This window comes from Pleurodeles waltl, chromosome 7, assembly GCF_031143425.1.
Source record: "Pleurodeles waltl isolate 20211129_DDA chromosome 7, aPleWal1.hap1.20221129, whole genome shotgun sequence".
NCBI lineage: Eukaryota > Metazoa > Chordata > Amphibia > Caudata > Salamandridae > Pleurodeles > Pleurodeles waltl.
The window spans coordinates 783,111,901-783,138,272 of record NC_090446.1 but is presented as its reverse complement, the minus strand read 5'-3'; the positions used below and the strand labels follow the sequence as shown (position 1 = coordinate 783,138,272).

The 26,372-nt window shown below is 42.9% G+C and overlaps 1 protein-coding gene across 1 annotated transcript in view; it reads left to right on the top strand.

Moving 5' to 3' along the window:
* The window catches only part of SLC4A9 (solute carrier family 4 member 9), a 369,779-nt gene that overhangs the window by 140,646 nt on the left and 202,761 nt on the right, over positions 1-26,372 (top strand). Inside the window, exons 10-11 of the mRNA XM_069199298.1 lie at positions 6,606-6,739; positions 8,377-8,648. Coding sequence (XP_069055399.1) covers positions 6,606-6,739; positions 8,377-8,648 — 406 coding nt within the window. The remainder of the gene's footprint in view (positions 1-6,605; positions 6,740-8,376; positions 8,649-26,372) is intronic.

Below are 26,372 nucleotides of genomic sequence, written 5' to 3'. Positions count from 1 at the left end.
TATATGATATCATGTCAAAGCCAATAGGCAGAATATCTAATAGCATGTCAAAGTCAATAGGCAGCTAAATTGAATACATCATGTCAAAGTCAATAGGCATGCAATGTCAAAGCCAATAGGCGGCTAGACTGGATACAGCATGTCAAAGCCAATAGGCAGAATACAGAATGTAATGGCTAATGCAATGTCAAAGCCCATAGGCGGCTAAACTGAATACAGAAAGCAATGGCTAATGCCATGTCAAAGCCAATAGGCACAATACAGAATGTAATGACTAATGCAATGTCAAAGCCCATAGGCGGCTAAACTGAACAAAACATACCATGTGCTACTGGTGAACATTGAGCAACTAATATGCGCAGTGGTGAAACACAAAGTCATTGGTCAAAACAAACTTTATCAAATGGCAGGACAGCTTCCAAGCCCCTTTAAATTTGCAGATTTACCAGTTGCGCACATTTACATTTCTTTAGGGAAGGACACACCCTGGCAAGAAGGCCTTTTCTTATTTGGCTGCCCCTCCCTCCCTCAGAGCACAGGAGACTCCCTGCCTTTCCATCCAGCTAGGGAAATTGATCAGTCCCAATTACATTTTGTTCTTTAGGTGAAAGGCTAAAATTACAGACAAATGCTGTCCATTAAGTCTTTCATCACTGACAACGGATGGCAGGGCGAAATTACGGGCAGTCCATGAAAATTACAGACGGGTGGTCACCCTATGTGCATGTGGAGGGGGTCTCCATTGTTCAGGGGTCTCCACTCAGCCTAGGGCCTGTGAATATCTGCGAGGTACTGAAGTCTTGCCTCATAGTGCACATATTAGGAACCCAAAGTAGCCCTGGCAATTTTGTCCCACCAGCCCCCGGATGGAGAGGAAGGATGGGGTCGGGGTGCAAGTGCGAAGCACTGCTGTCTTTGTTACTGGGGGTGATATTGTAGCACAGCTACAAAATCCGTCCCCGTTAACAAAACCGGCCCCTACCCTTCCAGCCTCCCAGAAAAACGCCCCCGCTATGGCCAGTCCGGCCCTGATCATGGGCGGTGCATTTTACCTTTCATTCCTTCCTCAATGCTATTTAATGAGGATGCAAGCGCGGATGCGCCATTGCTCGTTTTTTTGGTGTTTCGTTATTACAAGATTAGCATTTCTGTTGGATTTTAATTTAATTCCCGGGGGGCTGGTTTAATACACTTTGCACATGTTTTTTAAAAAGTCGGTTTTAAATATGATTTGTGTCTGGTATAGCTGCCAAGTTTCCAAGTTGTTTATGAGTGACAATTCACATTTCCCGGTTTTCAGTGGGTTTATGTGTAACATTTCAGTGTATTAGGTGTGACACTTTGATACCAGTAAAACAAAGTAGGAATGTCAAAAATACCAATTTCCCCAAAAATATTATGCTTCTTTTAAATTTCGCTGGGAATTGGAAGACAAACAAATACAAGAAGAATTGCACTTGCAAACTCGAGGTATCTGGATTATTCTGGTTACTGCTTCCTTAGGCTTTACCCCTTTACTCTTTAAAAAGATACATTATTCACCTAATGTCCTATCTTCCTCTAAAGTGATATCAGCAAGAGAAAAGATGGATGAAAAAATCTGTATTGTCTCTTTCATAACATTCACTTTTTAAATATGCTTATTTAGAAACACCATTGTGACAATAAAACATCTGCATATTAAAATGACGTCCATGCGCCTTGTAATGAAACACGCATTATTATAAAAGTTTATTATTAATGCCGTCAGTTTGAGAATGTTTTTATAAACACACTGACAACAAGAGCAGGAAGTTGAAGAGCACACTTCTCACCTGCTTGCACATAGTTCTGTGCTGGGGCTCTCAGCCATGGGGTAGAGAGGGGGTGCCCTGGAGCTCTAGATCACCAGAAAGCCGTATTTTGTCACCCAGGACAGGTCTTTGACATTAGTGGTCTAGAGGCCAGGGGTCAGACACAATCAGCCTGTTCTGTGGGAGAGAGTCGGGTGGAGGGTGTTCCCTGCCTCTCGGCGCTTTCTTGTTTCCGGAGCATCAGAGTCATTGCCGAGTAAGACAACAGGAAGCTGCGCAATATGGGTACCAATAAATATATTGCAAGCAAAGGGAGGATCGATATTCCAGTGTCCGGGGAAACAGTGCTCTCCAGTGGGCCAGAGAGTCTGTCCGATTTATCTCAGGTGTATCCAAAAGGCCTCGGACTGTAACCTGCACACAGTGGAGGAGGGAAGAACTTTGTTTTATGTGCTCCGCTTAGTCCTGCCAAGTGCCACATATATGCATGATAATGTCCAGTCCTTGCAGAGATGCGCATATATTGCTAATTGTAGTGTCCTGCTGGACACGTTCTAGTGTTTAACCGGCCACTCGGCTGATTGCTGGCCTTACACTCACACCCCACACCCATCCAACACAGGGGTCACCAGTCAGGTGACCATGCCAATAAAAAAGGGCTGGGCGCACATGCCCAGGGCCAGTTCTTATGACCATGCTACTGTGTCTGCGTCTCTTTATTTCAGTAGCATGAGGGCCTAGGGCCCCCAACACCACACTAATATGCTTTAGGCTAACCTGAGATGCATAGCACCTAGCAGGATTGGTCTAGGCGTTTGGCGGCTTAGTAGTGCCACATATTAACCGCTGATAATGGATCTGCTCACTTTAGTTGCAGAGCCTGGGCGGGCCGTTTTAACTTTCTAACCTTCCTCAATAGCATTTAATGAGGATGCGAGCGCGGACGTGCCATTGATCGTAAGTCGGACAACTTGGTGTTTCCTTTTTAGAATATCAGTAATTCTGTTGGATTTTAGTTTCATTTCGGCTGAGTTGTTTTAATACACTTGGCACATGTTTAAAAAAAGTCAGTTTTGAATCTGATTTTTGTCTGGGCTTAGGGCGGCTAAATAGTGCCACATTTTAGGCCGCTGATAACGCAGCCCCTCGCTCTAGTTGCAGAGCCTTTCTTTAATACTATTTAATAAGACTGCTTGCCATAGGCATGCCACCTGCGCCCCCTCCATGCCCAGATCGTGGCCAGCACCAGCCATGGTGCCTTTTTTCCCCAGAACTAGCAAAAATAATGTTTTTCAGTAAGGACCCTCTTCTAACCCTTCAACCACCTAAATGTAACTGCTATCTCTCTTGTGGCCTAGTAAGCAACAGCATGTTTTTATGCCGAAATTGAGGCTTTCAATTACACTTTAATACGAAATTCCCCTGCCTAGGGCCCTCAATATCTTCTCACAGGGGCCAAAGGAGACTTTCTAGTATGGAACACATGAAGCCATTTCAATTGGGAGATAATAGACTGACCACAGACACTGCCATAGCTCAAAAAGTAAACACAAATATAGATGGGGTTTTAAAAGTCTGCTCAATTGATGTTAGATCACCCCAAACATAAAATAGAGTTTTGAAATGTTTTTCATGAAAACACCTGAGGTCTTATTTTTCTTAATGAAACCTGGCTGAACAACTGTTCAGATACAAATCTAAAACCAGCCATTGCTAACGGATACTTTATCTCACATTTAGATAGAATTGGCGCAGTTGGTGGTGTGGTGGCCATCCTTTACCTCTCCGATTTCCTTTGCTCTAGTCAGCAAGTGGATTTACAGGTCAAAGCTGAGGCCCTGGACTTCACAACAAAGATTTCGGATAACTTCTCCCTTTCAGGACTTCTCGTGTATCGCTCCAAAAGGCTGACTCACAATTTTGTGAGATCCTAGCCAATGGCATCATGCCCCGTTTTCTACAATATTCTAATTTTATGGTCTAGGTAACTATAATATTCATGCTGATAATCCGTGGTGCAAAGCTGCTGAACAATTGATTGAAGCAGTGTCCAACTGTAAATTAGTTTCAAATGTTGGCCCCACACGTATTGGAGGCCACACCTTAGGTGTTATTTTCTCTAATTTTCCCGCTCTAGTAGTGGAGAAAATAGTACCCCTAGTTTGGTCGGATCATAATCTAATCCCCTTTCACTTTAAATACCCCTCTATGCAGGCTCCCAAAACAAATAAGGCGGTGCTATATCGCCCTTGGCATGCGGTTTCTGGAGCTGTTCAGCAGTGGGTCTGCTCTCAAGTTGAGGTCGATCGATCTGGAGATAGTCATACGGCAAATGCAGCAATTTGATTTAAATCTAAGAATGAATTTCAACAACATTGCACCTTTGAAAGAAATGGCAGTAAAAAAGTTTCTTCCTCAGCTCCATGGTTCTCTGCAGAGCTAAAAGCAAAAAAACTCAAATGTAAAAAACTAGAGAGGAGGTGGCAATGTAACTTGGCAGCTGAGTATAAACTCATTCACAAGTCTGCACTAAAACAGTTTAGAACAAACAAAAGAAGTGCTAAAGCTTGCACGTTCGCTAAACTGATTGAGGAAGCAGACTCTGCAGCCCGAACCATATTTAAAATTGTAGATTCTTTCCTGAATCCTAAATCAGGCAAACAATAAATTCCCTCTTCTCAAGAATTTGTCAGCAACTTGTCTTGCTTTTTCCATGACAAAGTTTTTTAAATCTACTCCAGATTTGGAGACAAGCAGAATACTGTTTCCCCCATGTCTTTACAAAAACCTCATGGTATCTGAACACAGCTAGCCACTTTTGTCAAGATTTCTGAAATGACTACTCAAAAAACAGATCTGGTTCCCCACCAGATGTTTGTCCTCCTCATGTAATTAACATGCATTTAACTCTCTTACCTACAGATTACTTTTCTGTTTAATCTCACTCTAGAAATTGGAAAGGTACCCGCAAATTTGAAAAAGACAATAGTGCTCCCTTTGTTGAACAAAAACAAATTTGGACCCATTAAAACCGAGTAACTAAAGACCCATCCTCCTACTACTTACTGCGATGGAGAAGATGTTAGAACCTTTGGCCTTCAAATTAGCAAATTTATTGTTGAGAGTAACTGTATGCACCACTCCCAGTCTTGTGTCCATGCCAGTTTCAGCACAGAATCAGCTCTCCTAGAAGTGACAGACTTCATTAAAACCCAGCTTGACCTAGGGAAAAAAATATTTTAGTCCTGCTTGACCTAGTGGCTGCTTTTCATATGATTCCCCATGAAATCTTGTTGCAGCGACTGGAAGAAAGTGGCACAGTAGGCACCATCTGCAGCTAGATAAAATTATTCCTCTCAGGCAGAAAGCAAGTAGTCCATCTATCCACCTACACCTCAGAATTTAAGGAGGGTAACTGTGGCATACCACAGGCCTCGGACTTCTGCCCTATTTTATTTAATGTCTACATATCCCCCCTCACCGCTGTTGCACAAGCCTGGGGTTTTAATATCATGTGATATGAAGATGATACCCAAATTATTTTTGTTTTTAATAACTTGGACGACTCTGTTACAGCTAACCTCCAGAAATGTCTCTTGGCAGTGGCAGAATAGATGCATAAGAGCTTGCCTCTGCCTGTACTCAGGTAAGTCCTGCATCTTGGTGTTCGGCACATTCCCCACTCTTGATACAATGAGAATCTGGCCAACTTGTTGTATTGAGCAGAGAGAATGCGCAGAAGTGCATTACTCATGCCTTAATCACATTTAGTCTAGAATATGCAATTGCCCAGTTATTTGGTGCCACTTAAAAGCTTGTAAACAGACTATAGCTGGTTCAGAAGGCCACTGCTTGCCTTGTGCTGCACATTCCACAACGTAACACTCCACTGACTTCCTATCAGTCAAAGAATAAAATTCAAAAAACTCTTATTCATTTTTAGGGCACTGCAATCTAAGGCTTTGAGCTAAATTCAAAACAAGATTAGAAAGTACTAACCTCTCACATTTCTCCTCTACCTACAAAAATCTCGTGTGTGTCACAAAAATACATAAATCTAGAGTTGGATTCAGGGTTTATTCCTCTCTGGCTCCTAAACTTTGGAACTCTCTTCCTGATTGTCTTCGGAATATTTCCTCGGAGGCTATGTTCAAATGTCTCTTAAAGACTCATATTTTTAAACAAATTTGAATCTCTTTTTCCTCTCCTGCTGCGCTGCTAGTCGTCTGCTTTTTATTCCTGCAATTAGCACTGGGTTGTTTTGGTTGGAGCAGCTGCTGGGCTCTGTAAATTTTTCTCATTTATGCATTGCCTCACCACATTCTGTGGAGGGGGCATTATTTCTACAATTATGATTCTTCTCGAATTTGCAGGATGACAATCTGCTTTTATTATGGACTGCAATTACCCACTGGCCTATACATTTTTTCAGATGTATTACAACATTTAATTAAAAGTCATCTTACAAACAATGTCAGAATCTAAAAATGCTTGATGGTGTGGAATGATTGTTTAGGGATACGCTCCCCCTGCTAATTGCTTTTCACACCCTGAAGCCTGGAAAAACCCTTTAGTTGACCTCTTGAATGCTTTACAGAGATTTAAAAACTTGTTAGAGAAAAAGTCTCACGAATTTTACTTTAAAAGAAAAACATTTGAGGGTTGAACATTTTGTGCAAGAGAACAGTGTTACAGTTGAAATCCAATTTCTCATGATCAGTCCTTTACTATATAGGTTTGACACACCGAAGCATGACTATGTCTGACCAATCAAGTGTAAAACACTATCTGCCATATTTGTTATTGTTTCAGGGAGTACTGGAGAGTTTCTTGGGTACCGCTATTGCTGGAGCAATATTTTGCCTGTTTTCTGGACAGCCCCTCACCATCCTGAGCAGCACCGGCCCAGTGCTGGTCTTTGAAAGGATTCTGTATAGTTTTAGCGTGTAAGTAATCTTTAAAACCATCTGTCAACTATTGCAATGTGGCCTGTATGCTTTTGAATGAGTAGATAGTTTAAAAGTGTTTGTGAAACTCAATTTTTCAAAACCTGAAAAAAAAACAAATTCAGCAGTCAAATACAGATGATGAAACAGGATAAAGAAAGCAGCCGTAATTCTGATAGCGGACATTAAAAAAGAGTTACTTTTAGTCCTCTAACAGTTGCTTGTTTAGATGTCCATGTCTTTTATTCACCTATGAAGGACAACATTTTTGTTCTTTATTCTCTGTTTCAAAAAATACAATGTGGATATTGGTTAATACAACAATATGGACGTAAGAGTCTTTTGCAAACACAACATAATATAGATATATATTATGAAAACTCATGTTCAGCAACACCAGTGGCATAGCAACAGTGCAATGGCTGCTACTGCAAATGGGCTCTCGCATACCTCCAGGTTGGTGGTAAAAAACTGCTACATTTGTGCAGTGGGCCCGCTTACACACTTTGGACCTGGTGCCACTGCACCTGCTTCACTACTGATAGCTTCGACCCTCAGCAATAGAAAAGTTAAAAAAGCAGCAACAAAAAAATATGATAAACAACAGCATAAGTGTAGAAATGAAAAGGAGGTGAACAAAATTGCATACGCACTTGGCAGTAATGAGGCTTTTTGAAATTCATACAGTGATGTCCTCTCTAACAGGTTTTGCCCATTCACAATCAGTTCTACTTCCCTTTCCCTGGCTACACCTGAAGTCTAAATATCAAGACACAACAAATCAACTCCCAATCCCTAAATATGTTACAAGGACGCATGATAGGCAAAAAACATATTCATTGCAAGAACAACCAGCAAAGTAAAGAATGGCAAACCAAAACTCAGATTGAAAACCCCAGGTAACTCACCACACACAACTCTAGCAAGGCACCAAAAAAGAAATCAGTGTAACCACAAACCATATAATCCCCAAAAGATCAGACATCACAAACAAGTCAATGACGGAACTCATCAATGTCTGGTCAGTATCCAAACACAGACACAAGAGATATATTACATCAGCAAAGAGAACATCAGTAAGGTACGGGGATGTAAAAGCAATTCCCGATCCTGGTGTAATAAAGCTTGATTTTGGGCCTAAGCTCTGCTTGCACAAGGCTTTGGCCAGTTTCACCACTTTTACTCATGATTATATGGTCTATTTCCGACATGACAGAACGTGAGCAAAATAGAAACTCTAGATATCTTATTATTATCCAGAAAGAAACAACATTCAGTTCATTAGTCACATGAAGAAGATTTGATAAGATTTGGACATTTAAGGTAATGGAGTGGAGGTGTTAAGATTCATGTTAGTAGTCACATTTAAACAAACTTCATGATGTCTGCCGAGACATACTTTTTACAGAAACGATAGAATAACGTAAGTATGTATGTAATGCAAAGATTTTATGACATGTTCAGCAACAGGTGTCAGGGCATGATTTTTGTGTATCACGAAAAATTCAAAATGACTATTTACCTTTAATTTGGCAACATACAAAATCATAGCTCTGATATATTTTGTGTCAGCCTGATTATTACAATCTACTTGCATGTGGTATGTATCTTAATTCTGTTACTTTGATTTTTACCAGCGATTACGAACTGCATTATTTGGAGTTTCGGCTCTGGATCGGGCTTTGGGTGGCCTTCTACTGTATCCTTTTAGTTGCAACTGAAGCGAGTTACCTGGTGCAGTATTTTACCCGCTTCACAGAAGAAGGCTTCTGTGCTCTGATAAGCCTCATATTCATCTATGACGCCTGTAAGAAGATGTTGGCTCTTGCAGACAGTTTTCCCATAAACTGGGCCTACAGCATTAATGATGTCACTGTCTACAGCTGTGGATGCTTTCCTTCCACTACAGGTGAAAGCGTGCTTATTTTTGAACATGTATGCAAAATATTTCATTGTGTGAACAGAGGAGTGTGAGAAAACAACGGTCACCAGATAAAAGTGACATTCTTTCTTCACATCCTTACTTATAGGATCATATAAAGGGTTACATTTAAGCATGACACCCCCGGGGGGTTCATTGGTATGTTGCTATATTTTTTTATGAACACAATTCTATTTTGCTTGCTCTGATTCCTGCTCGCAGCCATTACAAAGTTTTGGAATGTGGATTTTCAATACTAACTAGCTAATATTAAAGAGAGAGACCTACAGAAAAGCAACGTATGTCATTATTTTACAAATTAAGTTCTGGGGCTATTCGTCCTCCAAACTCTAAATCAGGCCCCAGTTTTTGAGGGCATGAGCCCTCCTGGGGGGCAGTTGCTGATTTCAAGAAGTTGTCACATGACCAATCACATATGCACACAAACATGGAAAAGGTGCATTGGCACTTCGTCCTTTTTTTCTCTGTTTTTTTTCATTGGTAAAATGTTTTGCCACATGAAGAAACCATTTGCCTATGTACTATCAGTTATGGGCTGTTCCTTTCCCAGTTGTACCATGAAAGCTGATGTACCTGTACCCTTGACTGAAATAAATCTACCAACATTTTCAAGGTGGGAACTACATGAAAGGTGTGAATACCCACAAGCATGTGATTCTCAGGGTGTTAACCAACGTTTATGGAGCCCACCCTAGAATGTTCAAGGTGGGCCACCCTAGAATGTCCATACACCTCGCCTTAAGCGCAGATTAGCCCACACAGAAAATCCACTACACTTGCTCAATTTCGGTGTGAGAAAATGCCATTTCCTAATTCTGTCAATATGGAACCTGATCTCATTCTCGTAAATGCTTGTATGTGCACACCTAAGTTTCATTTAAATTCTCAAATACTTTGAGAATCAGTCCTAATAGCAATACATTGTTTTTTAATTAAAACAAAGAGGAAATACGCGTCATGACTATAAAGTGTGTAGTTTGTTGCCTTACCAGTGACAGAACTACCTTCTTGAGGCAACAAGGAGCAAGGGTTTCTCATAAAGGGCCAGATTTATCATTATTATTACCAATAGCGATTAAACAAATTGGGATTTTTTGTGAATCGCAATTAAGTAATCATTATTGGAATGTATGAAACTCCAGGAGTATACACTGTAAATAGTTTTAAACTGTGTTGGGTAAGAGGTGTTGACATTTAGGAGTCCGGTTGCCCTTGACTCTTCCTGTCAGATTCTGCCCTTTTTCGAATAATTCTCTTCAGCAGTGACAGGATATGTTTGGTTGGTTCACTTATAACAAATACCAACCCAATCAACCAGCCTCCTTAGTGAATTGAAGCGAGGGCAGGGCTTCGCTAAAGAAATGCGGGGGAACATTGGTCTAGATAGTATTGGGCATATACCTAAGTACAGTCAAGCATAAATTATATACAGCACAATTCACAACGTTGTTTGCATGTGTACATTTGGCTTACACGGGCAAAGAGCTTCAAGGTACAAAACCACTTTTAACATTCACAAAAGATGGTTTCAATCTCTTAAATTGATAAACTCGCAGCAAGATTTTTATGTGACTGAATTTACTTCCAAGCGTGGGAAATGGGCTATCCAGGGCAGGAGTGCTCGGAAATGATGTACGTTTTTTTGTAGTTATTTGCGAACATGGTGGGGTGTAAGGGAAGAGGGGTCACTATGATAAAACAGCTTTCTTATGTTTCCGCGTTTGCACTGGAATTAGAAAGGGCGTGGGTGCGAGGGTAGGGTGGGATCTGAGGGTTTACGATTCCTCAAGGTCGGTGATGCTCCTGGGGGTGCAGGGCGACTACAAGAGCTGAATGAAAGGTGGCACTTTTCTGCAAACAGATTATTTACAAATAGGTTAACTGGCAACACCCATTTATCTTTCTCTTTAGATCACACAAAATGATGTTTAACATGGGTTCATTAAGGTTGATAGAAACATATGCCAAAAAATAAAAACAGTGTCTCCGTGCGCGCAGGTGGTGAAAATAAGACGATCTAGCAATGTCAATAGGTTATAAAGGTTAACGGAAAGATTTAAATTCATGGTATATTTACAAGGTTCCCATTTTCATATAACGTTCATTTAGAAAACCCACTTTCAATAATCCCTGTGACCACAATTAAAGGAAAACTGCATGAGCTGCCCATACAGATTTTAAAGCGTAGATTTTAGTCCCAGCCCGCCCACTGTCCAAGAACCCCTCCATCCTAGCATCCTTCAAGTCCGACCAGCAGAAAAAGCCGTGCAGTTTGCCTGGCAGCTTGTCAGTCCACATTGGAAAACGTCCAAGCTTACAAGCTGCCGAACCTGCTACTGCATGTGAGTGAACTAAAAACATGCGCTGCTTCCTGTATTCTAGGTGAGCGCGGGAGTAAACAGGAGCCCGTGACTCATCCCCTGATTAATTGGTTGAAAAATATGCATACAAAACTGCTGGTGACGAAATTTGTTCTTAAAATTGGGCCACCCAATATCATTCATTGTGCAGGGTATGTATTCATAGGGTCCTTCCTACATTGTGGTTGAAGCAATACTGTGGTTGTAGCTGACTGTGAGCATTGCCTTCAAGTGTTTATGTTCGTGGAACATGAGGTGCAGCATTAAGGCGCAATATATTTATGAAGTGTGAGTGCACAGGCTGTAGTACCTCATTGGTACTCTCCGGTAGAACTCTGTGCGCTCTTGGGTCTTAGCGTATTTGTAATTGTCAGTACTTCCCCATCCCGCACTCTATTCTGAGCACCTCAGTCCCTCACGTTCAGAAATGCGAACAGATTACAAAGGGCCAGGCTTGAGGACCAGCATGGCCGATGCTCAACCATATCACACGCCTGAATCCTTCCTCACCCAGCTAGACGCTAGGCAACATGCACACGCCCGTCTAATTACATATAGTATGCAACATTGCCCTTGTATGGCCTTGGTCTTTCATTCACCATCCATCATAGCCCAGCACCACTTGTCCATGTCTCTACTCCAGACTTTACAAATATGATATCCATGCTGGTCCTGCCTGTGCGTTTCCTGGTTGCTCTACATGTAGTTTCAATTCTGCTGCAAGGTGTCGCATAGCAGCCATACAATGCAAGTTTTACTTTTAATCTTTGTTAATTGGTACTGGTGCCTGTGGGACAAATATAAAGTGCCCCTCTCCTCAAACATTGGTGCGGTGTTGCAGACTGGCACCACCGGCTCAAATTAAGTGCTGCCCCTGCTGCCCCCCTGTAGCGTCTCGTTAGTTTGAGGTGATCGGCCCCTTATGGTTCCTGACAGGCGCCGTATAACTATGAAGTAAGTGTTAGGGTGTGGTGAATAGATTTCATGTTTAGAATGTTGAGTTAGTGCTTGCACGTAGAAGAATATAGACATGTAAGATCAAGCTTTGTGTGTGGCATATTCATTTACGAGTACCCAGGTTGGGGAGCACGCTACACTCTCTTCCCCGAAGAGTTGCTAATACAGGGGAAAGCAGGTGAAAGGGCATGTTGATGGTTAGTTACAGGCTGGGAACAATAGCAACTGCTCTGGCCGTGGTGTTTTACTTTCTGAACTGTGTACAGACTGGAATGGCCATGTGTAATTTACAAACTGGGAAATGAGGAAAGTGACAGGACTGATTCTTTAGATATTAGGAGAAATATAGAAACTGGCATGCTGCTGAATCCGTTCCCCAAAGTGGGAATGTGAAACTACCATCATGATGTGTTCTTTTCAGATACGGTCAGCTTGGAGTCTGTAACGTAATGCATAACTCTACTGCCTATGCTCTGAGCCTGTAATTGCAGTAGCAGTAGAGGAATACAAAACGTGCACCAGTCCAGGCACTCAGCGCTGCACTGAGCCTGCGCATTAGTTCTTGATACAGTACTTGGGGCCACATGTACGAAGATCTGTTTTTGCGACTCGCAAACTGCGAGTCTTAGCAACTCGCAATTTGCGAGTCACAAAACCAGATGTACAACAGTGTCAATGACACTGTCTGCGATTCGCAATAAGGTCCCAAATGACCTGCCTCATGAATATTCATGGGGTAGGTCGCAATTTGCGACCCCATTGGAAATTGCGGCACTCACAGGGATGGTGGCCTGCTCATGTCAGCAGACCACCATGTCTGTGACTGCTTCTGAATAAAGCAGTATTTTTTTTTAAATATAGCCCGTTTTCCTTCAAAGAAAACAGAATGCATTTCGAAAACAAAAATGAAAAGTTTTCTTTTCATTTTTTCAGAGCAGGCATTGAGAATGGGTTAGCACCAATTTGAAATTGGTGCTAACTGCGATTGTTTTGGGACCACATTCACATACATACCATTTAGATTCGATATTAGGAAGGGACACCCTTGACATGACCCTTCCTACTACCGAATTGCAAAACCCAACTGCGATTCGGTAACAAGTTACTGAATCACAGTTTGGGCTTTGTACATCCCAAAAAGCATTTTTCTAGTCGCAAAGGGTCCGATTCGCACATCTGGCCCTTGGTCTTTTGGTCAGACATAATGAATAATTCTTTTTTAGTTACAAGAATAGTTGTGCAGCACCCCACTGTGATAAAACACACCCTTGAATATTTGAGTCAAGCTCAGACTATAAAGGATGTTCCCTCACGTATGATGGCAGCAGACTGGCAAACAACAGCATCAATTCTATCAGTATTTTATTTAATGGGATTTTGAAATGTGATGAGCATTAGTACTGGAACAGTAGTATAATCTGGTGTACTTTGTCCTGGTCCTGGATTTTAGGTTGGTATTGCTTCACGTATGACACATGTTTCGCACGATGAACTTTCTTTTTAGTACTTGGAACACAGTTTTATAATGGGTACATGCATGATTTGCTCCTACATAGAAATGTTACTCCTAGGAACTATAAAGGAAAATGAAGTACTGAAATATTTCATTAGTTAGCCTTCAGACCTGTATGTAAAACCTACGGCTTTTAAATCAATACAATTCTAAAAACGGTGAAGTAATACAAAACACTCGGTGGCCTATTTACGAAATCTTCCTTGGAAGGAAATCACCCAGGAGTGACCTTTGAAGTTGGTAAAGATAGCTTCCTGTAGTGGTGATTTTGTGCATCAGGCGTAAGTATGACAACTAAGACCTGGATTTGCAAAACTGGTGTAAAGTTTATTTTCCTAGTCTGGCCTTTCTACAAGAATTTTCAAGCATAATACATTACAGAGAATCTGTTAGGATGGGACAGGATTGCAAAAATGAAATGACGTGGAAAGAAAAAGTACAGGGAAATGCTTTATATTGTTGGCTTGTTATAGGAAGCCTCTCAAATTTCATTCCCCACTTACTAGGAAGTGAATGAAAACCCTACATGGCCACCCTAGCATCAATTTTCTGGTGACTAAGGAGTGCAAAATAAATACAGCAGCAACAGGCAATATTTCTGACTTCCTTCGACCTTTGCACCCAGTTAACCTTAGGAGGGCTTGCCCTTAACCACAGATGTATGCGGGGCAATAATCACTGGTGTCAATATGCAGGTTGTTCACCATCGCCTTTTTAAGAAGGAAGAGTTATCGATTTGCCTGTAGAGGTACAGGATAGAGAATCACACTACTTCCTATCACATATCATCCTTTTTGCAACTCCTGCAAAGCAAGTCGTCTGATGGACAGCTTTGTCGTGGTTACCAAGATCCTCGACTACAAACTTAAAAGAAAATATTGCTAAGAACTTCCTATATGTCAAAGAAGCACAGAGAGATTATTGTGTGCTGTTTATGGGATTAAAACGTTCCTGTGTCTTAATTTGCATAGTTAACCACTCTGTAATTTCAATACATTTATTTTCGATGAATATCTTTACGTATAATAAATTCCAACAGGAGCATGTCCTAACAGGAACTAATTAACTTTAAAATAATTACTACTCCATTGTCAAAAGACAATTCAGTGTATGGTGTACGCTTCTAAATATAGTATTAGTAGTAATAGCTTTCACAGTGATCGTAGAAGTGGTGGTTATGGTAGTCACAAGATACATTTACTAAGGTACCTCTGATTGTATGTAACAAGGCTATTACTGGACTCCAATCAGTTTCATGGCTACATAATGGCATGCATACAGAGGATGAGCTCATTTGTAAGATCATAGTACTAACCAGAGATTTGCAATATCCTCATTACCTACATTTGGGAGTATTTTATTCCTTATAATACACGATCCCTCAAATATGGTACGTTTATATAAAAATTATCAAAACATGTCTAACCAATAGATTTGTAGATGGGTGTTTTGGTATTTAAAAACAGGAAGAGTTTTTGATGCTTGGAAATTGCAGCCTTCTTTTTCTATGTTTACATGCCAGGCACAAACATGGCATTTTCATTCACACCCATCTTGGAAATAGAGATACATATGGAAACACATGATGAGATGCTGAATCATGCAGGTGCATGTTCTAATAGAAAAGGTTACATCAAATAAGATAATCAGTATGGAACATTCTCTTCTTTTTTATCTTTAGAATTGTAATTAGCTGAAACATTTGAGAGTTTTAGGAAATTTTAAATTAAGCAGCCTTATGAAGCAGCTACAAAGGGCTATAAGGCTATTAGAACATTCTGCCACTAAAGGACAGAGGGCCATATTTATACTCTGTTTGCGCCGAATGTGCGTAAAAAATTTTGACGCACATTCGGCACAAACACTGCCCCTTATTTATACTTTGACGTCCGACGCAGCGGGCGTCAAAGTTCCACCATGTGCGCCATTTTTTAGAAGGGGGAACCTGCCTTGCATTAATTATATGCAAGGTAGGCGTTCCCTTCTAAAAAATGACTTTAAGGCCTGTGCGCCTTATTTACACTGTGACGTCATTTTGACGCACAGGAGGGGGCAGGCCTTAAAAAACGGCGCCCAGCCTGATGGGCGCCGTTTTTTTAACGCCTGGGTCAGGGCAGGCGTTAAGGGACCTGTGGGCTCAGAAGGAGCCCAGAGGTGCCCTCCCATGCCCTCAGGGGCACCCCCTGCCACCCTTGCCCACCCCAGGAGGACAGCCAGGGATGGAGGGAGCCATCCCAGGGAAAGAAAGGTAAGTGCAGGTAGGTATTTTTGTATGTATTTATTTTGTGGCATGGGGGGCCTGAATTGTGCCCCCCTACATGCCACTATGCCCCATGACCATGCCCAGGGGACATAAGTCCCCTGGGCATGGCCATTGGGCAAGGGGGCATGACTTCTGTCTTTGCTAAGACAGGAGTCATTTCAATGGGGATTGGGCGTCAAAAAAAATGGCGCAAATCGGGTTGAGGCCAAAATTTTGCCTCAGTCTGACTTGCCCCATTTTTTGACACCCAAGCTCCATTTTCCCCTACGCCGGCGCTGCCGGGTGTGAGTAATTTTTTTTTACGCACACCAGTCCGCAGCGCCGGCTAACGTCATTCAATAAATATGGCGCCCGCATGGCGCTTTGGAATGGCGTTAAAATTTTTGATGCACAACTGCGTTGGCGCAGTTGTGCGTCAAAACGTATAAATATGGGCCAGAATGTTCTAATAAATAAAACAAACCCCCTCAGGCTCCATGAGGCCTTTGCTCACAGTAATAGCTGTGAACGAAAACACTGGAATGTTGGAGCTCTGGGCTTCTACTGGCCATTAGAAGCTCAGAGCACTCCATTGTTTTCAATTGAGCTCCCAACATTCCAGTGTTCTAATATAGCCTTAGAGCCCACCGTAGTTGGCTATACCAGCCATTAAAGGCCCGTTCCAGCATTCGGCGCAAGCCATTATTAAGGGAGCAGGATTTTAAGGGCAGGGATAGCGCATCTACGAAGGGCTGTAAGGCTATTAAAACATTCCACCCCTAGAGGGCAGAACGTTCTCATAACGAAAATAAAGGCTTAACGGAGCCTGAGGGAGTTGAAAACCCTTTGGGCTCTGTGCTGTGAAGGAAGAAATTGGAATGTTGAAGCTCCAGGCTTTTACCAGCCATTAGATGACCGGCGCACCCAATTGTCTCCAATGGAGCTGCCAACATTCCAATTTTCTGATAATGCTTTGGGTGCCCAGCCTGCCACATCACTCTTAGCTTTATAGCAAATAGAAGGCAAGAGGACAATCAATCAATGTCAGAAATTAACTGTGTAGCAGCACAAAAAAAATGATGGACAAAGTTCTGAAACTTTTCATTCACCCCCAGTCACAGATCTGGGTTTAATCCATTGTTTTTTTGCTCACCGCGTCACCCCAGTTTGGACCCAGCCATATGCAAATCCGTCTTGACCCAGATCTGTGATTGGGGTGAGTGTTTGAAAAGTTGCAGCACTCCATCCATCATCCTTTTATGTTGCGAGCAATTCCCCGTGTGTCAAGAGCAGTTGGCAATGGAGTCCTGGTGGATCTGGTAGGAATCAGGAGAAATACAGTCTACCAAGAGGAAAAAGGCAGCCATATATTGGCAAGGTATGAGAAGGGACTTAGGAGAACAAGTGATTGATGTACAGAGGTACACATGAACATTATACTGCAGCAATTTTCTTGTGCTAGAGCAAAGGTAAGGGAAGAGTGTCCTGTGCAAGGCACTTCCTGAAAAGGGTCCAACCAAAGAAGTGTAAAACTGGTAGAGGATGCGGTGCAGCTACCAAACTGGCAGAGGCACTGCTTGCAGCACCGGAAGAAGCTTGGCGGCACCCTTCTTTGGTGTTTGGAGCTGACAAGACAGAGGGCACCCAGGCCTGCAGAGACATGTTTTTCGGTCACCCAATAAAGCTGTGTGAATTGTATTTATTTGTGCGATTTTCTATAGCACGAGCATGGCCCAGGTGCAATTGAGCACTTTATTAGAGATCAAAAATTGCACTATGCCTAACAATCAACATATACAAACAGTCCAGCTCCAAATCTGAACGGTTAAGTAAAATCAGCAGAGATTGTGACATGAAACTTGGAAGTATGATTGCAGGCAGACCTAAATTGTGTGCTTGCTTCAAAGGAGAGCCACTGAAGAGTTAGAAGAGTTAGAAGGACAGAAGTGATTTGCTCAGATTGTTTGTGCCCTGAACAAAAGCAAGTGGCCATGTGAAGCACAGCTGTGAGGAGGGCCGGATTCATTTTTGGGAGACTGGAGAAGAGTGAATTCCCAAAGTCTATTGTGGAAAGAACTAGGGCCTGATCTATTAAGTTCGGAGCCCTGATCTGTAATGAATTGCCTGCTGACCCAAAGCAGTCCGACTTCGTAGTGAGCACTGTTGTCCACAGCAGAGATTTGATAATTAAAGTTGAGCCTGTTTACGAGGATAAATGTCAGGATTTTAGCATTATCCACAATGGCCATTTATAATCCACGGTAGAGCATGAATCCACCACACTTGGACAAGGTGGCTGGATTGCTTTGGTGAGATTAATGCAAATTCAGTTTTTTTGCAGTGAATTGTATATGGTGGCTTGCCATCCATTTTTTAATTCTATCCAGGGTGTGGAAGACCAGGTAGATGTTGAGGGATGTGATATCTTAATATGGATATGGGTATCATATGCATATTGATGATAAAGAATACCGAAATTTCTGAGGATGTCCCCAACTGGTTCCAGATACATATGAAATCGGGTTGGGGTCAGAATCGAGCCTTCAGGATCTCATTGTTGAAGAATAACTTTGTAAAGACGGAGCTCTCTATTTAAAACACTTGGGAGCTCTTCGACAAATAGGAGATAACCCAGCTTAAAATTCCTCTTTCAAGTCCCAACCAAGATGCTAATCAAAAAGACGTGCTTGATTGTACTGAAGGTAGTCGAAAGATCTAGAAGCAAAAGAAGACAGGAGTTACCTGTGGTGATGAAGTAGGGTGCAGCAACAACAACTTGCAATAGGGCATCTCTATGCAGAAACCTTGACTAAATCCAGATTGAAAAATGTCAAGCAAGTTGTTTGCCTAGGTGTTAAGAGAAAGTTGGGAAGCTACATAGCTGTCACCTTCCCTAAAATGGGTAGGGCTAAAACAAGATTGAAGGTAAATGGAATGACCTGAGGAATTTTTCAAAAGGGGACAGAAGTGTCAGGGTATATGCCATCTATAAGTATATTTGGAAACTTTGAGATCATCAGGTCAAAGATGGGTCTTTTACAATGTGCAAGATTTTGGCAATATTGAAAGAGGTTGTTATCCTGGAGAAACAAATAGAACACATGAAGAGGATATCGTTGGCATCACCCTAATGCAAACTGATATCACCAAAGATGTGGCTGGTCTCAGAAATTATCAGTTGGGTTGTGATCAATTCGATACATTCTTCAAGGAATGAGCTATTTATGCTGAGCTGGGGGTAGTAGATGACACTTAGTCTAAGAGTAGAGGTCGGGAGAGCTGGAAATGCAATTGATAAGTGTTGGAGGAAATGTTAGTGAATAGTGAAAAGCATTCTGCAGCTTTTGTGTTATTGTATGTATCTGCTACTCCACCATGTTTGACTTCACATTCACTCCTGTGAATGGAGTTTCTTGGAGAGGAAAAGAGGTCCAAATGTTTGAGGAGCTATTGGACCAGGTTTCTGTCAAAATCAGCATAGCTTAGGCAAATTTCACATTAGTTTCAGAGACCTCTAAGCAGTGTTTGGTTGCAGAGCAGCAGTCATGCAGTAGGCACTGCAGCGAGGAGTAGGTAGTCGTGGACATTGGATTTTACAGAGGTTTAATAGGCACTTGAATTAGGGTACCAGATTCAGCTTCCTTTCTAGTAGACAAAACAAGGAAATCTGTGGTCAAGATATGGGAATGAGGAAGTAGAGCTTTATCTTCCACAGGTTTAGAGGTGGCAAAGATAAGCATTTCGATGGAGCCTATCTCCCCATTGGTTATTCTTCAAGGCTGGACCTCTAAGTTGGAGATCAGAATACATACAGCATTTGAGTCTGGACATCAAACTTGCCACTTGAGACACTACCTGTGATAAGTATCAATTTTCTTGGGTGAGGCAAAGAGGATACGAGATCTGAAGAAGGAGACAGGTATTCTCGGTGGGTGAGACTTGGACCGTCTTTCCAGACTAGGGTTGGGGTTTAGAGTTCTAGTTTCAAGTATCAGCTGTGAAGACCCTGGAGGTTTACCAGGGAAGACAAGGGTGGGGACTCCAAGGAAGGTCAGTCAAAGGAGGGAAGTGGGAGATATTTAGAATGAAGGCACAGAGTGGAAGAGGGGAGGCGCAAGAGGGCTAGAGGAATCCAGGGCTGAGCTTGTGCTGTGGAAAAAAAGAGGACTAGAATGTGCAAGAGTGATGGGTGTATTATGTAGGGGTGAACCAGAATCTTCACCAGGGGGGGTTGATCGGGATACCCATAAAGATGGTGGATAACAGCCCAGTGTTCCAGGTGAGGGAGATGGACAGGGGTTAACACAGTGCAGGTTGAGGATCAGCAGTGACATTTTCAGAATGGGAAGAAGTCGGCTGAGGATTGATAGAGATGGGTTGTGGAAGGGCAAAGTTTGGGGCATGAGATCATCACCAAGATGCTGAGGACTAGGAGCGATATTTTCATGACTGGAAGAATTAGATGCCAGAGAATGCTGAGGGGCAGTAGAACAAGGGTTCAGAGATTGAAAGAGGTGATCGAAAAAGGCCAGATTCATATCATTCCATTTAATCATAAACTTGCCAACATTAAATATGGAGATCAATGTTAAAAATGGAGATCAACATACAGATCATTTAGGGGTCACCAGGCGTTGCAGCTTTGATCCTTTGCTCTCCCCTTGCAACCCCTGGCACTTCCTTTGCGACTCCACCCCTGGCTTCAGAGGCAGCAAAATCAGTGCCAAGAAGACAGGGGCAAATTGCTGTTATGTGCGTTGGGATGCCACACTCACTTTCTGAAAGACCTCCAGTGGCAGATTAAAATATTTTCAAATCAATGTTGTCGCATGCTTGTAGGTGAGAGTGCATTTGTGTGTGAGGGAGTTTGTATTTGTGAAAGTGTGTGTGTGAGAGAGAGAGTGAGTGAGTGTTACTGGTATGTAGTGAGTGGGAATGAGTGACATTGCATGTCGGAAGGTAAATATGAGTCAGAGCAAGTGAGATTAAGAGTGACTGCAAGTGAGTGAGTCACCTTTCCATTTCAAAATGTGATCTTAACTTTGATGTCCTGCTCACTGCAAGAGAAACAACAGAAGGCTTTTCTCCATCACCCGAGAAGGACTAAAACCTCCTCTCTCAATGACATTGTCACAGAGAATTACCTTGAATAAAAAAGGTACTGTGAGGACCCTAGTGGACACGAAAGAAATAACTTGCTTGTGATAGGAAAATAAATAGTACACTCATAACGTGCATGTTGCTGCCCATTGAAATGACTTCCAAGGAGGGAAACAACTGCAATTATAGTGGTGCAACCACGGCTTAGCCTTTTATTCACAGTCACATATTATCAGTGAAAATGAGAACCATAGTTAAGCAGACATTGTTATGCAATACAGAACATAAGATAAGATCAGTGAAACAGCTCCAAGATCTCATGATTGCACAATCAATACAAACTGTTTTCTCCACTTTCATTACACTTTCCATTACAGCACAACTCTTCAGAATGTAACGTGCTCGAAGGCCCTTTTTACTTATCCATCGCCAAGGTCCTCAACCAAGGGCATCCGGGAGATTACTGACAAGCATATTGCAGTGGCAACTTCCCTTCCTTCTCACATAGGGATGGGCAATACCACAGTTCCATATCAACACAAACAAGCGCACCGTCCCTGCCGGGTACCTGTCTACAGGCAAATCCCCCAAAATGTTCAACTCCAGGCATCCGGGGGTAGGGCAGAAAGGTCCAGAATCACCAGCAGGTCAGCCCCTCCTCCTGCCTGCCTGGTGCCAACACAAATCACCACCCCTTCAAGGGCTCAGTTCAGTAAAACAGTCTAAATTTTTTGGGTATCCCTTTTTATGGGCGAGCGTAAAGCGCTCCGTCCATAAAGTAATCTCTCTTTGGGCTTCAAACCACGGCCAGGTCACGCCAGTCTCTTTCATTGGTTCCTGGGCTTGCTCTTTAAAATCTGCTTGCTTTCATTTGTGAAAAGCATGCATATGTCATGCCTTTTCCGGTGTTTAGCCCGCCTACACAGCACCGGTAAACTGCTAGAAACATACGAGGCTCGATGTTTTGAGCCTGCGTTCTGGACTACTTTATCTGTTAATTTTCCCTGCAGCGCGATCACACTGGGGTTTATATAGCGCAATCGTGCTCCATTTTTTTGTTTTCAATTTCAGCGTGATGGCGCTGCATTTTAGATAGCGCGATCGCGCTGTGTTTTTTTTTCATTTAATTTGTGTGGCAAGAAAAGTTAGGTTAGGAGTTTACAAAGGTAATAGCTCCAACTCGAGCAAATGCGAGCCCTGTTGCATTGAAAATGCTTGTTTTCTACTGCTAGAAATTCTGCCTTCGTGAGTGGGTGGTTGGGAGTCTTTATCCAGTATGCTAGTGCGCAAGTGGAGGGGAAAGAGGACAATCCCTCGCCACTCAATGCCTTAAATCCTCCTGCCCTGGCGCCTCCCGATGATGTTACGCCCCCCTTCGATGGGAAACAGACAAGGGACTCTCCACCACGGCACAAAACGATTCCTTGTTTTTAATTGAGATAAAATGCTGCTTTAAAATTCAAAAATATATTGCATGTAACAAGACCCATTTCAATATCGGATGGAGCAAAAGACTTCATTAGATACAACATGGCAAACAGAGGATCGAAGCAAAAGTTCAATCCTGTTGCCACCACTGCAGGAATGAATTAAGGTAGTCAAACTTGCATTCTCGCAGGAAGCAACAAGATAGATGGCCTCTATGTTGTCCGACCTGATGACAGTCAGCTAACCCCATTAGTTGATTAAGAACCACGGCTGGGAGAAGTGTGAGAGGACAAAAGGACTGGGCCACGGCAGGAAGTTGCCACGTCTGTTTGATGATACACTCCGCCTTAAGTCAGAAGCCATGTAAGAGAGACATGCACACTTTAGGCACATGGTCGAGCAATTCGAAAAGAGATATTTTACACATAAAACAAATTATATATATAGAACAAGCAGAGAAAGCGTCCATTGCATAAGACTGGCTGCATTCTTCCTTCACAATGAAGACGTCACATATCCCGAGTGCGCTAAGTGCCGGTGTTAACTGCAGTGGCAGCCCGTCCTTTAGGGCGAAGGGGCCACGCCCCCCCCCCACCTTTTGCCCCCCATGAAAAGTGTCTGTCAGGATGAACAAAGGTCAGCCTGACAGACACTCTTCATGTTCAGGTATGGCAGCCAGGAGCAGACATGCGCGATTTGCGCAGACTCCTGGCTGCTTGAGCTGAACTTTGCTGGGCTGAGGAGATCACAGCTCCTAGGCGCATGACCTCCTCGGCCCAGCAAAGGTACCACAAGGCCCTCCCCTGGGTGACGAGGAAAGCGTCAGCAATTGACACTCTCCCTGGGCGCTTCAGTTTAAGCCCTGAAGTGCCCAGGGTGAGTGTCAATCAGTGACACTTCGTCACAGAGTGGGGTGGGGTCAGCAGTCTCACTGACCCCATCCCACTCTGTGAGGAGGCTAGGACTGCTGCCTTCCCTCACTGGCTGACCTAAGGTCAGCCAATGAGGGAAGGCAGCAGTCCCAACCCTCCTGGGACCTGGAGGCCGAAGGTAAGTGTGTGTGTTTGTGTGTGATGTTTCAAATTGAATGTTTGGTGCGTGCGTGCATGTTTGAATGGTATGAATGTTGTTAATGGATGTGCGTGCGTGTGTGAAAGAATGAGTGTGTGTGATGTTTTAAAATGAATGTCTGGTGCGTGCGTGCATGTTTGAATTGTATGAATGTTGTTAATGGATGTGCGTGCATGCGTGTCTGTGTGTGAAAGAATGAGTGTGTGATGTTTTAAAATGAATGTTTGGTGCGTGCGTGCATGTTTGAATGGTATGAATGTTGTTAATGGATGTGCGTGCGTGTGTGAAAGAATGAGTGTATGTGATGTTTTAAAATGAATGTCTGGTGCGTGCGTGCATGTTTGAATTGTATGAATGTTGTTAATGGATGTGCATGCGTGCGTGTCTGTGTGTGAAAGAATGAGTGTGTGTGATGTTTTAAAATTAATGTTTGGTGCGTGCGTGCATGTTTGAATGGTATGAATGTTGTTGATGGATGTGCGTGCGTGCGTGCATGTCTGTGTGTGAAAGAATGAGTGTGTGTGATGTTTTAAAATGAATGCTTGGTGCATGCATGCATGTTTGAATGGTATGAATGTTGTTAATGGATGTGCGTGCGTGTGTGAAAGAATGAGTGTGTGTGATGTTTTAAAATGAATGTCTGGTGCGTGCGTGCATGTTTGAATTGTATGAATGTTGTTAATGGATGTGCGTGCGTGCGTGTCTGTGTGTGAAAGAATGAGAGTGTGTGTGTGTGTGTGCCTCGCCCGCCTCCCTCCCTCCTAAAGCTGCCGGCCGCCACTGGTTAACTGATATCCAAAGTAATGATTTTCTTATTATCAGTCTCAGAATATTGAACGCTTGGATAGCCCCGCAGGGATTCGAAAGTATGTCCTGGACATTCCAGGTGGGTCGTTGCAGCATTTGCATGATCTGCTGAGTTATCTCACCAGAACTGAAGCCTGTGGCCTGCAGTCTACACATAAGGCACCGAAGCAGACTCAATAATCTCATGAGTTGTTTGCCTTCCTCTGCCAGGGCTGACTCTTAGCATACCCTGGGGAATGGATGATGTGCGGGTGCGGCCTGGCGTCTAGCGTTGTGGGAGGGGTGCTCCAGGTGGCAGCGGGAAGGAGGCGATTGGCAGGTGATTTGCGAGGATGGGGGAGAGAGGGTTCTAGTCCTTTTTTAAATATAAATTAGTATAAAATGACGATCAGAACACAGTCGAGGGTGTGACTGGCATTTTCTCACTCATCGAAATGTATGAAGCTAATGGGATTATTTTAACAGGTAAGGCTCGAAAACGGCTGTTTCAATAACAGCGTCTGAGTTTTAAACTCTGGGTATTTGTCAGTTTAGAGAGAAGATGTTCCAAAATCAGATTACGCTGCAGCAGTAACTAAGCCTAGACAAGCAGCCTTCATGCAGACTGTTACCTCGAGACAATGAACATGCATTCCTGTCTGCTATAATTTTGAGAAATTTGAAGTTTGCTGTGTTTAGTTAGTTACAACGTTTGTGCTTTATTTTCAGGCTAATAAAATAATTATTTGGATTGCTATATACGGCAGCTAGTATCTGATTTCACAAATGGGCAGACAGGCACGCCGGCGCGGTGGCATCTATAGCGTCTGCACAAGATGCAGTCGCCTTGAACACTTTGGGCCAGATTTACTAAAAAGTGTCGCAGTGCAATGCCGTGCTGCGTCACTTAGAAATGCTGGGATGCACTGTATTTACTAAAATAAGTTTTATCTCCTGGGCCGGCGATAAATTTAGCTGCCAGCACCATTGCAGGCAACAACAAGGCTGGTATTTCTCTCCTGGAAATGTGGCAACCCTAGCTGCGGCTTTGTGATAGTGCAGCTGTCTGGTGTGCTAATGACATCTTGGGGGCGTTCAGAAAGATTACCTGGGAATACATTTGGCCCACTGCTTACCATTGGGTTTTTGGTCTGTAGCTCATAATGTCTTGCTTTCAGTTTACTGGCTTTATTTGTTTTCGGCTGTCAAGCTTGAGTTCTTCCATTACTTGCCCACACGTTATTTACAGTATAATTCTGAGTTCTCCCTTTCTGTTAACAGGCCTTTAAATCATCTTCTTATCTTGTTACACCTGCGGTGCATTGAAAGACAAGGGACAAGCTCTGTCTTCCGAGGGAGCTTAGTGTTTACTTTTTTCTCTGACTTCATAGTGAGAGGATTTATGTGACAATCATGCGGACTACTGTGTGTAATTTTGAAGTGTGGAGAAACCAAATATTTTAATACCATCAAAACAAATCAATACACTAGGTGATCACATTTCCACACATTATAGTTTGCGCCCTGTATCAGTAAAACTAAATGGTCATTTCGACTGAAGATGTGCTGTCTGTAAAAGCAGTGCACTACAATACCATGCGTCCTCCACTTTACTCCACTTTACTCTGCACCACTCCATGCCACTGTACTCTACTCTGCACCTCTCACACTATGCCACTCCACACTGTCACTGCACTCTACTCAGCACCACTCCACTCTACACCACTTAAGTCTATGCCCCACTACTCTGCATTAGACTATACCAATGCACTCTATCCCACACTACTGCACTCTTTGCCACAGAACTCTACACCACTCCATTTTATGGCCCTCCACTCTACGCCTCTCTACTCTGTATAGGAAAGTAGACTCATTCTAGCTTGGTTACTCCCACTTTTTGCCTGTTTGTCAGTGTGTTTGACTGTGTTCATTGGGATCCTGCTAACCAGGACCCCAGTGATTAGGCTCTCTACTTGTAAACTTGGTTTCTGGAATCTTTTTCACCCCACATTTGGCATGCTGGTGCCCCCATGTAAGCCCTTAGTATATGGTAACGAGGTACTCAGGGCATTGGGGTTCCAGTGGATCCCCAGGGGCTGCAGCATGTATTATGCCTCCCATGGGGAGCCCTTGCAAAGTGTTCTGCAGGACTGCCATTGCAGCCTGCATGAAAGGGTGCATGCACCCTTTCACTACCAGGTCACTGCTCCAGGTCACTATCCGTATGGCAGGTC